Source organism: Brachyhypopomus gauderio, unplaced genomic scaffold (genome assembly GCF_052324685.1).
Source record: "Brachyhypopomus gauderio isolate BG-103 unplaced genomic scaffold, BGAUD_0.2 sc37, whole genome shotgun sequence".
Taxonomy (NCBI): domain Eukaryota; kingdom Metazoa; phylum Chordata; class Actinopteri; order Gymnotiformes; family Hypopomidae; genus Brachyhypopomus; species Brachyhypopomus gauderio.
This window is the reverse complement of record NW_027506867.1, coordinates 1,282,063-1,295,238: the sequence shown is the minus strand read 5'-3', so window position 1 is coordinate 1,295,238 and position 13,176 is coordinate 1,282,063. Positions and strand designations below refer to the sequence as shown.

Sequence of the window (13,176 nt, the reverse complement as noted above, 5' to 3'; positions counted from 1 at the left end):
AACCCTCCCGTTTGAGAGGACAAAATCTGGCCAGCTGGCGTCTTAGCAGTTTCTTATCCAGCCATGTCTCTCTATGATGCATTGAATCAAAACAAAAATGGCGCAGTTATCCAAACGCATACAGGCCGCACTTGCAATAAGACGCACGCATAAACAGGAGGGCACGATAAAACATCTCTTTATTACTTAGAAACTAGTTGTAGTGCATTGAAGGACAGTGCCGTACACCAACGTCCCTTCCAAAACATGTTCATCCTCTGATAAGTGCATCCGGATCCTCGTGAGCACCTTGTGAGGATGTGTATGAAGTAAATAACCACGGCATGCAGTACACGGGCCTCTGGCTGGGCCAAGAATCGCAAGACAAAGGTTACCTGTCGGGATAAAACTACGCTTATGAACACATCAGCCAGTGCAAAAACCAGAAGGCAAGTGTTAAAAAGCACAAGTTCAAAGTTATGTGATTTTAAAAGTTACGTTCACGAAAGTGTACATTTTCATTCTTTTCGCTGTTTTAATTGCACAAATTCTCATGGGGGTTGGGGGTGATGGTGGAAACTTCTTGCGCATGCACAGAACCTGGCACCTGGACGCCTGCCGAGAAACAGCTGCCTCTCTGCCCTGGTTCGCGAGCTTGTGGGTAGGCACGCCAACCGCTAAACCCTGGCCTGAACCTCGGTGGGTTCGGGCGCAAACACTCAAGGGCCCTCGCTTGGCACAAACAAGCGGGGGAAACAAACACGGCAGGTCACGCTGCCGTATCATTCAGGCAGGCTGAAGATCTTCCAGGCCGCTCGTTAGGACTCGCACATCACCGTTCTTATATGCGCACGAGGATTTTCTTTCGAGTCTTAATATTGCAACGTAGCCCAAACAATGTCTACGCCAGCAGGCATGTCGAAGCGGATGTGCTGGAGGGAAGGACGTGCTGAGTGGGCACACTCCCCCGCTCAACGCAGCTGGAACTGGAAGCCCTGGCTCCTCCACCCCTCCAGAACTCAGGCTGGTCCCATAAGCTCCGCTAGTAACAAGTGTGTACACCTTCATCAATATTATCGAAATATCTCGATACTGTCGGAGTATCCTGATATCGTTTCTGGGATGCATCGCCCACCCCTAGCAAAACCCTGGTGTTGAAGCTACAAGACCCTGCAGTATTAAGCCTGTGGTTGTCACCACCCACATCAACAGCATGTTAAGTACTGCAGTTATTCCCAGTGCTCTAAAGGTCTAAGATGAACTAGAATATAGAAGAGCCACAGGAACTAAAGGCTTACAGACATGTTAATACTTAAGTATACTGTAGGCACATGAGATGGGGAGAGAGAATCTTAGTGTCATTTTAGACAGGAAAGCTCAGTGTCTCAGGATTACCACATTCAGTTAACTATGTGTGAGAGAGAGAGAGAGAGAGAGAACCCCTCATTCAAGCTTCAGACGTACACAAACACACCATTACAGTTCGATCGCCGTCTTAACCTCAACACCAACAGACTAATCAAAAATTAATCCCACTGAATCATGGGATTGAAGCACAGATCTTTGTACCCTTTTCATCTATGTGAGGTCGAAGAAGAACACAGTAGAACTGACAAATAAGCAAAAACACACACACACCTCTGACTCTTTCAGACATAGTTCCTCTTTCTTTCTCTCTTTCTCTCTCTCTCTCTGCCTCTGGTCTAGTTGTGGTTCGGGTGGGCTTTGTGGTTCTGGTTCTGGTCGTTCTGGGAGGAGGGCAGGAGGTGGGTCACATGACCGATTCCTTTGGTAACGCCCTCACGGAACAGCAGCTTGGCTCCCACGCGCAGATACTCCGGGTGCTTCAGGAACCGGAAACACACCACAGCCCTCTCACCTGTGCGCAGCTCCTCCTACACACACACACACACACACACACACACACACACACACACAAACACAGATCAGCAAGCACATGTATACCTGCTTATCACTACAATGTGATATAGACAGTCAGATACACAAGGTGGGTGTGTGATTGGAAAGAGTGCATTATCATACACTCAAATGAGCACCGAGTAGAGGGCTCTCGTGAGAAAACTCATCTTCATTGTTTCACTACAGGCGGGGTTGGCTGGGTGGAGAGAGCAGACAAGGGCGTGGGAGGGTGGAGTCGGGCAGGGGTCGTCCAAACGCACCTTCCCGAGCAGGCCGTCCACCGCGGCGGTCTGCCGCACGTTCCCCACATGCACCGTCACCTGGAAGCCGCGGCGGAACGTTTTGGCGTGGAACAGCAGGACGATGGCCGCCTCGAACCGCCAGCAAATGGTGGGGTTCATCTTAGGGCTCACCATCACCATGCCCTGAGGCACACCACACCACCACGGGGCTCAGAACAAGCGTTTGGGGCTCGCTTCATTACATTCACTCAGCTATTACATCTAGGCACTGTTCCAAAACTCGATTTTCTTTAGTTTATTTTCAGAATACGAAAAACTGAACACAAGTTGTGATGCCGGTTAGTGGGGGTGGGGGGCGGAGCTCGTGGAGTGGGCGCCACCTTGCGCAGCAGCGAGCGGTCAAAGGCTCCAAGGGCGAGCGTGGCGGCCTGGCCGGCCCTCAGCACCCGGCACGCCGAGCGGTTCCTCTGCATGCTGCAAACCTTCAGGCGCAGGAACTGGCCCTCGTCCGTGGGGCCTACCACCAGACGGTCGCCCTCGCGACACACACCACTGTACACACACACACATCATTTCAGCAAAGTAGACAATCGCTTGTTTAACTGAAATGATTCAGCCTAATACGGAGATATTTGACATTAGTATCCAGAAGAGATGCATAAATCGATTGGTGACCGGAATCGACCGGTTTTCACCCTGACGGCCATAACGGCACCAGCCGACACCACCAATGTCGTTTAACCAATTCTGTGTCATTTACACTTGTGCACCACACGAGGGCGACAGCGGCACAAACAGCCACACATGAACAGTGGTGTCTGCACGTAGCGGATTGATAACTTGGTACATTTGTTTTCTTTTGGTCAAATAAAAATATTGATATTTACTTTACTTTCAGGTTTGTGAAAAGTTAGTTCTATAACCTAGTGCATTTTATGATGAGTTTCCATTAAAAGAAATCCACATATATGTCATAAAAAATTCTTAGAAAGAAAATCCGAATTGGCCATATGTTAGAAAAATCAAATAAACCGGCTAAGGCAAATTGGTGTGTCTCTAGTGGCCAGTAGGGTAGGGATGAGGTTAAGATGAATTAGGGGTGTCGTATTACTGCAGTGTTTGTCCTCTACGTCCTTCCATATGGTCCACCTGACTCGGATGCGGTGAGGTGGAGGTGCTACGTGATTGGGTAGAGCAGGATGTGGTGAGGTGGAGGTACTGTGTGATTGGCTAGAAAGGGGTAGATAGTGAACTCACCTATAGAGCGTCCCCCCAACCACCGTTCCGACGTCTGGCACACTGTAGATCTCATCAACCTGCAGGACACGACACAGTCATGTTAGAGCTCATCAACCTGCAGGACACTTCACAGTCCCATCAGACCGTATCAACCTGCAGGACACCTCACAGACCTGTTATACCTCATCAACCTGCAGGACACCTCACAGACCTGTTATACCTCATCAACCTGCAGGACACCTCACAGTCCTTTTATACCTCATCCACCTGCAGGACACGACACAGTCCTGTTATACCTCATCAACCTGCAGGACACGACACAGTCCTGTTATACCTCATCAACCTGCAGGACACGACACAGTCCTGTTATACCTCATCAACCTGCAGGACACCTCACAGTCCTGTTATACCTCATCAACCTGCAGGACACGACACAGTCCTGTTATACCTCATCAACCTGCAGGACACCTCAAAGTCCTGTTATACCTCATCAACCTGCAGGACACCTCACAGTCCTGTTATACCTCATCAACCTGCAGGACACCTCACAGTCCTGTTATACCCAGGGTGTCTACAGGTTTGACCAAGTGAAAATTAAGACATTTTAAGACTTTTTAATACCGTTTTCCAAATAAAATTAAGACCAACTCGGAAGATCATACACGTTAAAATAAAGCACAAAAACTAACTGATTATTTACATTATTTAATCTAGCTGCTTGAAAACTTCAAATGTAAATGCACAAGACAGACAATACGAGACACAAACATTACAATTTTTTCACTGTACAGTATACACAATGAAACTTCATACAAAACAAAATTCAAACACTGACAACAGCATCATACCATACACGCTCACACACGCGCGCGCACACACACATACACACACACACACACACACACACACACAAACACACTAGGCCATTTTCTGATTCACACTCCATCTCATGCTCAACCCCTTTCAGTTCTGCAATTTTTTCTCTGAAACGCTTTCTCAGGATGTTTGATTTTGTGATCACTCTGGCCATCAGGGTTCCTGCTTTCCCTTCGGCTTGTTCAGCAAGTAAATGATTATTATAACTGGTTTATACTTGACGCGTCGCGAGCGGTGCGAGGGTCCGCGCGGCGAAAATGACGTAATCGCGGTGGCTCCGCTCGTGCGCGAGCGGCTCGTGCGCTGTCGATTCGCGAGGTCGTGCACCTCTCGAATTTTGTAAAAACTTTGCACGCGCCTCGCCTCAGCGCAATGAACAAAGTCATGTTTGCTGGGTTCATACACCTTTATACGGTGGAATTAAAGTATTTGTACATCACTTTAAAGGTCCATTTCAATATTTCCCAGCACGTTAAACTTAATTAAGTTAAATATTTATACATATACTCGAAATAATTCGCTTTTTATTCACATTATTTAATGGTTGTTTATTTTCAAAATGCCCAATCTTAACGTCTTCACGTTCTCTCATGTTTCGTCCTGGAATTACAAGAGGCTCGTATTTGTTAACGTAATACAAGAGAACTGATCAGTCAGACAGATATTTGTTGTGAAACGAAGTAGTTACAATTTCAAGCATTTTCAAGTACTTTAGCCTAAATTCCAGCACTTTTCAAACCTGAAACACAAAGCAACATTAAAATTGGTCAGGTAAATGTTCCTTCCCCTGTTTTTGAGGGGTGTTTCTTTATACTACCACATATCGTTTCGGAGGCCACTGCAACGCTTCCACGTTCGCAGAGGTTCGCGAGCTACGGTCACTCGCAAAAGTATAAACCAGGATTGAATGCAGAATCAGGGAACATGGTTTTAAACAATTACTCAATTCCTTTGTTGGATCTGTATGCCTGGTGACTCGTAACTGTTTTTAGCGCCCATATTACCTCAGCCTTCAAAGTATTGGTAGAGCTGCATACAGCGTGAATGCGACGTAGAGCAGAGCTCGACTGAATGGGTTGTCTTGTACTGCTGGCCGTTGCAGTAGCGCCAGCAGCGGGGCAAAACGTTGATATTGCAGGTTGCTGCTGACGAGCCTCGCTGGTATCTGTGACAGCTCTGAGCCACCAAGAATATTTAGGATCATCCAACCATTTCTGGCTAAGTTTGCATTTCCCCATCTCTCCGAACAGACGTTAACGTACACACAGCCCGCATGAAAATTTAATCCCGCCAGTCCAACAACTACGGGTGTTCGTTAAGCCTGAAATACTTGCGAGCAATACTGTGAAGGTTGTGCACTGCATGGCTACCGATTTCCGCCCCCAAAGTTCAACACATGGCTGACGGAATTATTCCTCCCTAAATTTAGCTCCGCAAATTTAGGACATTGTGGTTGAAAATTTAAGACAAAATAAGACTTTTCAAGGCCTTATTTTACAAAAATGAAATTTAATACCATTTAAGACTTTTTAAGGACCCGCGGCCACCCTGTATACCTCATCCACCTGCAGGACACGACACAGTCCTGTTATACCTCATCAACCTGCAGGACACGACACAGTCCTGTTATACCTCATCAACCTGCAGGACACCTCACAGTCCTGTTATACCTCATCAACCTGCAGGACACGACACAGTCCTGTTATACCTCATCAACCTGCAGGACACCTCACAGTCCTGTTATACCTCATCAACCTGCAGGACACCTCACAGTCCTGTTATACCTCATCAACCTGCAGGACACCTCACAGTCCTGTTATACCTCATCAACCTGCAGGACACCTCACAGTCCTGTTATACCTCATCAACCTGCAGGACACCTCACAGTCCTGTTATACCTCATCAACCTGCAGGACACCTCACAGTCCCATCAGACCGTATCAACCTGCAGGACATCTCACAGTCCTGTTATACCTCATCAACCTGCATTATACCAACATGTCCAAAAACATCCAACAGCTTACATCCCTGCAAGACGACGTGTAAATGTGCAAAGATCAAAGATCGGGAAAATCTAAATGCATCTTAAGAAATGTTTTTATTTTATTTTAGACATCAATATTTTTTTGCCGCTATTCCAAATTCATTCCAGCTCTTGGTTCAACAGACAAAGGATGATAATAAGGTGAACAGCAGGTCTAAAACCTACTCAAAGGTCTCTGCATGCCCTGCTCAGGTTAAATCAATCCTAAAACTCACTGCTAACCACTCAAGAGAAACAAACACTGGGGCAATATGCTAGTGAGAATACAGAATGTGTGTGTGTGTGTGTGTGTGTGTGTGTGTGTGTGTGTGTGTGTGTGTGTGTGTGTGTGTGTGTGTGTGTGTGTGTGTGTGTGTGTGTGTGTACCTGGAACTCCGTTAGCTGCTGCATGAGCTCTTCCTGTTCCTTACTGTTACTCAGTGGGGGCAGGATGTTAAAGAAGACCTTCAGCAGGTCCAGATTCTCCCCAGACACACTGGACAGTGTGAAGATGGGTGTGATACTGCACACAGCACAGGAAGCTGGTTCACACCTGTGCCATCAGTATCTACTCAGCACACACGCACACACACGCACGGACACACATATGAACACACACGCGGGGGTACCTGGCGGACTGGGCAAAACGCTGGGCGGCAGTGACGGCGTCGTCGGCGTTGGCGACCAGCATGGGCACCTTGTTGCAGCCCGGCTGCTTCAGCACCTTCTCCAGCTGCCGCACGGTCTTCTCCACCGTGACGGAGCCGCACAGGTCCACCTTGCTCACCACGATGAAGATGGGCACCTTCAGCGCCATGGCCAGGCCCAGGTGCTCTCGCGTGGTTCCCGCTGAAGAAGGGGAGCAGGACGAGGAAGGAATGAAGGGGTCAAAAGGGTCAAAGGGCAGGCCTGGATGAGCTGAGCTGGTCCATCTTCCGCGAACGTGCCCGTCACTCACCGATTCCCGTGTTGGCTCCCACCACCAGCATGGCGAAATCCGGGCAGTAGCTGGTCAGGCCGAAGATGGTGGTCTTCAGGTACTTGTAGTGGCCGGCCAGGTCGATGAAGGTGATCATCTTGGAGGAGCTCTCGCAGATCTCCTCGGCTGTGCGCGACTCGCTGTAGTTTACCACCTAGAGAGCAATGAAATAAAAGCAACTGTCCACATCGTGCCGCGCAAGCATTCCGGTGTCTCTGCGAGAGGTCAAAGGTCAACGGCTGTCTGGCAATCACTTCTTTTGGAAAATGTCTTGCAGGCAGACCAGCTTGCAAAAGCTATGATAATTAGGCTCCTGGCTATGTTTCATAGACATTAATAGTCTATAATAGGAATTTCTACCTACTTAGTCCTTACTGTGTTTGTGTGTGTGTGTGTGTGTGTGTGTGTGTGTGTGTGTGTGTGTGTGTGTGTGTGTGTGTGTGTGTGTGGACACACCTCCCCTTTGCTGTTGAAGCCAAGGATCTCGAAACTGATGCTGGATGTTCGTCCCGTCTGGATCTCATGCAGGTGGCGGAACAGGTTGAGGCGGGCACGCCCTCTCCCGTTGTCCAGCTCGCCCTGGGTGAGCACACCCAGCAGCGTGGACTTCCCCGAGTCCACATTACCCAGAACAGCCACACGCAGATCCAGGAACTAGACGCAGAGGGATATGTGACATGAGCAGGCGGTCACACAATTGCAATATCGATTGATATGAAGTGACCATGAATCCCATGCTATGATTCCGAGGGAAACATGCTACTTGTCATGAGCAAAACAGGATTCATATTAATAGATGAAACCCGTGTTGATGGCGGTATTCAAGCGCAGACATCCCCTTCTAACCTGCTGGTCATCTGGAACTTTTCGGACGAGGACTTCTGCAATTTTCCGGCGGGAACTGTCTGACTCGTAGTCCACCTCCCTTTCCCTCAGGAGTGTGATGTCAGCACCGACCCTGAATACAGTCACAACCAACCACACACACACACACACACACACACACACACACACACACACACACACACACACACACACACACACACACACACACACACACACACTGCTGCTCAGAAAACAGCCACTGCCCTTATAGAAACATAACCGATGTCACATAAACCTCACTAAGTAGGTCTGTATTAAGTACATTGAAATAGTTTTATGTGGCTTACTGCACTGTGGAATTTATGTTCAAACCTAGGACACATTTTCGCTGTTGTTTTGTTTTACCATAACATTTCTTAAAACTCTTCTTACTCCTTCAATGTATGTATGCAGAACACAAAAACATCAAAGTCTTTTTTTAATTATCATTTAATGTGTTTCCAAAAGATGTCTTCCATAAACTGTCACTCTTTTCCACAAATGGCTTTTACCGATGTTAAGACTTATGCAATGCTTCGGTTTAACACATCCCACATTTAAGAACTTCTCAAGTTTGCTAGCCTGCTTTAGTACAGATGAACCACACTAATGGGTTTCTGTTTCATCTTTGTACTTCTCCGCCATCCTGCGCAGGGTGTTCAGCGAGGCCGTCATGTCCTCCTGAGTCAGGCCCACCAGCAGTCCGTTATCCTCCACGCCGATCTGGTAGACGGCCTCACCGCGACCCTCCTGAAGACGCCACTTCAGCTGTGTGGCCAGGTGCTCGAACCGATACTGTGTGGGGTTCACTAGCTTCAGCTGAGCATAGGACAGACGTTGAGTGTGTGAGTGTGTACGTCATCCAGACAAACCAAGAGTAAAACGGTATCAGCAAAATGTTCAAGTCTGAATGTTCTTTGCAAAAACTACATTTCTCAATTTAAAGTTAGAGTTGTGTTTACTACATGCAGGCAGTTGTTACATATATGTGACATATGAATAACAATATGTGTGAATATAAGTTTGATGCAGCACAATACAAAAATGAAACGATGAAAGTGTTAATACCTTGTACTCGATGTTTCCTTCCTCTGCCTGAAACACATGAAAGGCGTCGTTTGTAAGAAGACAATTCATCACACAGACGTGTCGCTGCCACAATACTGTCTGCACACACCAACGCATGCAAAGCAAATACACAAACTGCTTTGCTCTGCTGTCTGTGTGTGAGACAGCCAGCTTAACTAGGAATAACTAGGACAGCCCTTTAGACTAAACGCCCCCTCCAGAGTCAGCTACGTCCCACCGTCACTGCCTGAAACTGAAGCGGGCTGGATAACGTTCCCAAGCCTTGTGGAAACAGTTAGGGTCCGTGTGCTGTTGTACATTGGGAACATGGACTATAAAAAGATGGCTGTTAGCTTTAGCTTAGTTAACTAGCTAAATACATTAAGGATTGGTTAGTCCTAAAAACACAGCTACCGGGGAACATCTGACATGGCTGGATAGCACAACAGCCCAATATAACGTCTATATTCAAAGCTGCAGTCGTATTTCGGGATAACTAGATCATTAAGCGAGTGTAATGTTAACTCAGCTACCTCTGGAGGTAAAAACGGTGGCGGTTCGTTTGTTTTTTTGCCTCTTCGTCTCTTCCCTCTTCTCCCTCGTCTAGAGCGAGATTTTTTCTTCTTTCCGTTTCCCAAGGCGCATCCAGGTCCCGGCGTGTTCGTTTTCGGTCCGGGCTTCGCGCTGCAACCATCCGCAGCCTGCATGTCCACGCACGGACGAGACAACCAGGCAGACAGCTGTCCTGTTTCTCCTCCGGTTCGCTGCAGCAATCTAATTCAGGTAAAAATCCTTAAAGAGCCGGCGGCAGCTTATTTTTCAAGCCTTTTCAGAAGGGAGAAGGAGACAACATCAACGCACCACTAGTAGACATTTCGCCGCTTAGTTGCGGCTCCTCGGAGGGACCGACTAGCCCGCCCACTTTATTATGGATCATAGCTACAACAACACAGGACACCCCGCTTGCCTTCATTACGACACTGAAACAAATTGACTTATTTTACATTATGATGCCATTATTATTCGTGAATGACACGCATTTCACGTTTCACGCATTTCACGCTTATTTAATTAGCAAGTTATTTGATAACACTTCCTTTTTTGACAACGTAACCCCCATGACGCAATGTGACGTCATCCACGAGGTTATTGACAATCTCAATAACCTCGTCGATGACGTCATATTGCGTCATGGGTTTAAAGCAGAGTAGCTGAAAAAGCAGACAGCTTCACTGAGCAGACAGTGAAGACTACAATGATTACACAAGCTAACAGACATTGTGTTTTAGACCGACAGCAAAGAGCTATAATAACTGAGGATGTCTGAGAATCCACAAATTAGCGATGGGCATCTTGATAGGGAACACACTGTTGCTGTTTTGTTAAGTGTTTGATTTTAGTAATGGAACTTGTTTAGTATTACTGACATAATAACACCAGGTTTGTACACTGTGTTTGGGAACAGGGAGAAGAAGATTGATGGCTTGATGCTGGTGCGTTCACTGGCCCAGAACCATGCAGACATCCTTCTGCCCAAGCTCTGTGATGTGTGCTTTGCCGTGGTCGAGGAGGTGAGGATCTCACTCAGAGACAAAAGCTGCTGTAATCAAAGCCAAGAGGCTTGAAAAGGAGCTTCACATTTTGCTGTCCCAACAGGACATGATCTGTTTTATGACCAATCGTGGTTATAACCTGAGGAAGAGTCCACTCTGAATGTTTTAGAGGGGAATTTCTCCTCCTTACACATAGTGGTAGAAGGGTGCAGTACAAATGAGTGATTTCCCTGCTCTGACACACCCAAATAAACCTGCCGGCTAATGCATGAGTCAGTCCAGGCAAATCCTCATGAAGAGTCTGGATTCCTGGGCCGTCATAAGAGATGTGTGGAGACTTGACCTTGAACTTGAAACTCACTGTTGCATTTCTTTACCTCTCTCTCTCCTCTGTGTCCCCTGTCTCAGGTGAAGAACCTGCGATCCATGGTGTCGTGTGCCGCCATGACCACACTGGCACACATGTTTGCCCACCTGCGCAGGGCCATGGACCCCGAGGCGGAGGCAGCCGCCCGCGTGCTGCTGCACAAGGCAGGTGACAGCAGCCTCTTCATCAGGGAGGACGTGGACCTGGCGCTCGATGCCATGGTGAAGAGCTGCTCGCCCAGGAGGGTCATTCATGCTCTGCTGGCTGGAGGACTCCGGTAGAATCCCCTCACCAACACAATCACAATAAATAACAAAGCTTTTAGTACAAGACAAACACACATTTCTACTACAGTGGAGCATTGTCAGTACCAGGCAGTAGCAATATTGATGGATAGCGGCCCACTTCCACTAGCTCTGAGTTTATCATCAAAGAGCAGCATGTCTGCACAGTGTCTACTCAGTTTTGTGGGCAGTCAGGAGTGATTTGTGATAATGTTTTTGGAGGAGAACACATTCTTTAGCCTTTTTTGTAAGAACGAGGATTGTAGAGTTTGTGTATTTGTTACAAACTCCAGACGAATTTCTCACTGTGTTTCTCTTTAACCCTCCAGCCACAAAAACAGCGCTGTGAGAAAAACAACAGCGCTGCATCTGCAGAGGCTCGCTCTGCTGTTGGGGGCTTCCCGCCTGCTCACGGGCAAGAAGGACCTCACGGAGAGCTTCCTGACCGCTATCAGCCGACTGGCTCTGGACGCGGCTCAGGAAGTGAGGTAGGCAACTCACTTCGTCTCTATGGCCCTGGAGTCAGCAATGTGTCCATCAGCAAATTAATGAGTCAGCCATGAGAGTAATTTTAAACATGTCTCCTCAGGTTCTATGCTCGTAGCTGCATTACACTTTTGTCCAGCCATAAAGATATTATCAAAATGGTGGACAAATGTGTGCCTCCAAAGGAGAGATCAAGCATCAAAGACATCATCTTGAAGAGCAGGTACTTCTAACAACAAGATAATCAACAACCATAACCATGTCTGTAGCATATAATTTTCATACATGTACAACAATACTAATCAGATATTTTTGTTGTCTTCTTTGAAATATACAGATAAAAATGTTCACATCACAGGATGACTTTGCCATCTGAGTTCACATCACTACACTCACATATCGATGAAATAAAACATGTTTTGCCAAACAGTTTTTTCAGCTATGAACCAACTCATCTATGAAGGGATTACAGTGTACTACTGCCCCTTGTACACTACACCTTATCTATGTTTCTTGTTAGTTTACTACTGCTCCTTGTACACTACACCTTATCTATGTTTCTTGTTAGTTTACTACTGCCCCTTGTACACTACACCATCTCTATGTTTATTGTTAGTTTACTACTGCCCCTTGTACACTACACCATCTCTATGTTTATTGTTAGTTTACTACTGCCCCTTGTACACTTCACCATCTCTATGTTTCTTGTTAGGTTACTACTGCCCCTTGTACACTTCACCATCTCTATGTCATCTTTTTTTGCAATGTTTCTTTTATGGTTTTTCAAATCTGTTCCTTTGGGAATCGTCTACAGAACCTTCTCCATGGAGATGGCTCTTCCTGCCTGGTAACACATAGATGGGTAAGCAAAGAACTAAGCATTTATGAAGAAATGCTGGAAGAAATTGGAGAGAAATATCAAAGTGATATATTTAAAGCAGCAGTTGCTACTTTGTATAAATGTAACCTTTTAATAATATTTGCTAAATATGTCCTGGTAGTTCTATATGAGACAAATCACTAATAAAAACATGACTCTTCTGACTAGTACTCCTGGCCATTTACAAAAATCCACACCTGAATGTCTAATGAGTGTCAGTCACTGTTTCTGCACCTGCTTGCTTTAACTGCGTCCAGCACAGTGAACGACTTCAAGAACTTTGCTGTAGCAATGGCGGAAAAACACTCACCATAAATGACAAAGCTACCGGTCTCTCCTTTATTAACAACACCTTATAACAAAGATAAATAAACAGAAGGTGACAAATGGAAAAAAGCAAGATTTTAAATATTTTT

The 13,176-nt window shown here is 46.5% G+C and overlaps 2 protein-coding genes across 5 annotated transcripts; one reads left to right on the top strand and one right to left on the bottom strand.

Moving 5' to 3' along the window:
- Positions 1–162: 162 nt before the first annotated feature.
- On the bottom strand, positions 163–9,897 carry gtpbp2b (GTP binding protein 2b). Of its 2 annotated transcripts, XR_013122919.1 has the most exons (13): positions 9,724–9,897; positions 9,191–9,217; positions 8,757–8,941; positions 8,105–8,216; positions 7,715–7,912; positions 7,238–7,412; positions 6,909–7,128; positions 6,667–6,802; positions 3,399–3,457; positions 2,522–2,693; positions 2,160–2,324; positions 1,618–1,874; positions 163–374 (listed from the first exon to the last, which is right to left on the bottom strand). XR_013122919.1 is itself a non-coding variant. In XM_076985000.1 (12 exons), the coding sequence occupies exons 1-12, from the start codon at positions 9,895–9,897 to the stop codon at positions 1,683–1,685; spliced, it is 1,815 nt and encodes a 604-aa protein (XP_076841115.1). In that variant the 3' UTR covers positions 163–1,682. The 2 variants fall into 2 exon arrangements, 1 of the variants encoding a protein (XP_076841115.1); XM_076985000.1 differs by having other exon boundaries at positions 163–1,874.
- LOC143485550 (TOG array regulator of axonemal microtubules protein 1-like) lies at positions 9,835–12,954 on the top strand. 3 transcript variants are annotated; one of them, XM_076985003.1, is made up of 6 exons: positions 9,835–9,973; positions 10,656–10,761; positions 11,152–11,387; positions 11,724–11,882; positions 11,984–12,103; positions 12,695–12,954. In XM_076985003.1, exons 2-6 carry the CDS (start codon positions 10,678–10,680, stop codon positions 12,729–12,731), a joined length of 636 nt encoding a protein of 211 aa, XP_076841118.1. In that variant the 5' UTR covers positions 9,835–9,973; positions 10,656–10,677; the 3' UTR covers positions 12,732–12,954. The 3 variants fall into 3 exon arrangements, with proteins under 3 accessions (XP_076841118.1, XP_076841117.1, XP_076841119.1); XM_076985002.1 differs by having other exon boundaries at positions 12,593–12,954; XM_076985004.1 differs by having other exon boundaries at positions 12,218–12,735.
- The last annotated feature ends 222 nt before the right edge of the window (positions 12,955–13,176 follow it).

What these genes read in the sequence shown, in the direction of transcription:
- gtpbp2b (XM_076985000.1), bottom strand. Translation starts at nt 9,897, where the DNA reads ATGCAGGCTGCGGATGGTTGCAGCGCGAAGCCCGGACCGAAAACGAAC. An exon ending in AAGGAAACATCGAGTACAAG is followed by an intron (nt 8,942 to 9,190) that starts GTATTAACACTT and finishes TCCTATGCTCAG; the next exon opens with CTGAAGCTAGTGAACCCCAC. An exon ending in CGTTTTGCCCAGTCCGCCAG is followed by an intron (nt 6,803 to 6,908) that starts GTACCCCCGCGT and finishes TGCTGTGTGCAG; the next exon opens with TATCACACCCATCTTCACAC.
- LOC143485550 (XM_076985002.1), top strand. Translation starts at nt 10,678, where the DNA reads ATGCTGGTGCGTTCACTGGCCCAGAACCATGCAGACATCCTTCTGCCC. An exon ending in GCTTTGCCGTGGTCGAGGAG is followed by an intron (nt 10,762 to 11,151) that starts GTGAGGATCTCA and finishes CCCCTGTCTCAG; the next exon opens with GTGAAGAACCTGCGATCCAT. An exon ending in CTGCTGGCTGGAGGACTCCG is followed by an intron (nt 11,388 to 11,723) that starts GTAGAATCCCCT and finishes TTAACCCTCCAG; the next exon opens with CCACAAAAACAGCGCTGTGA.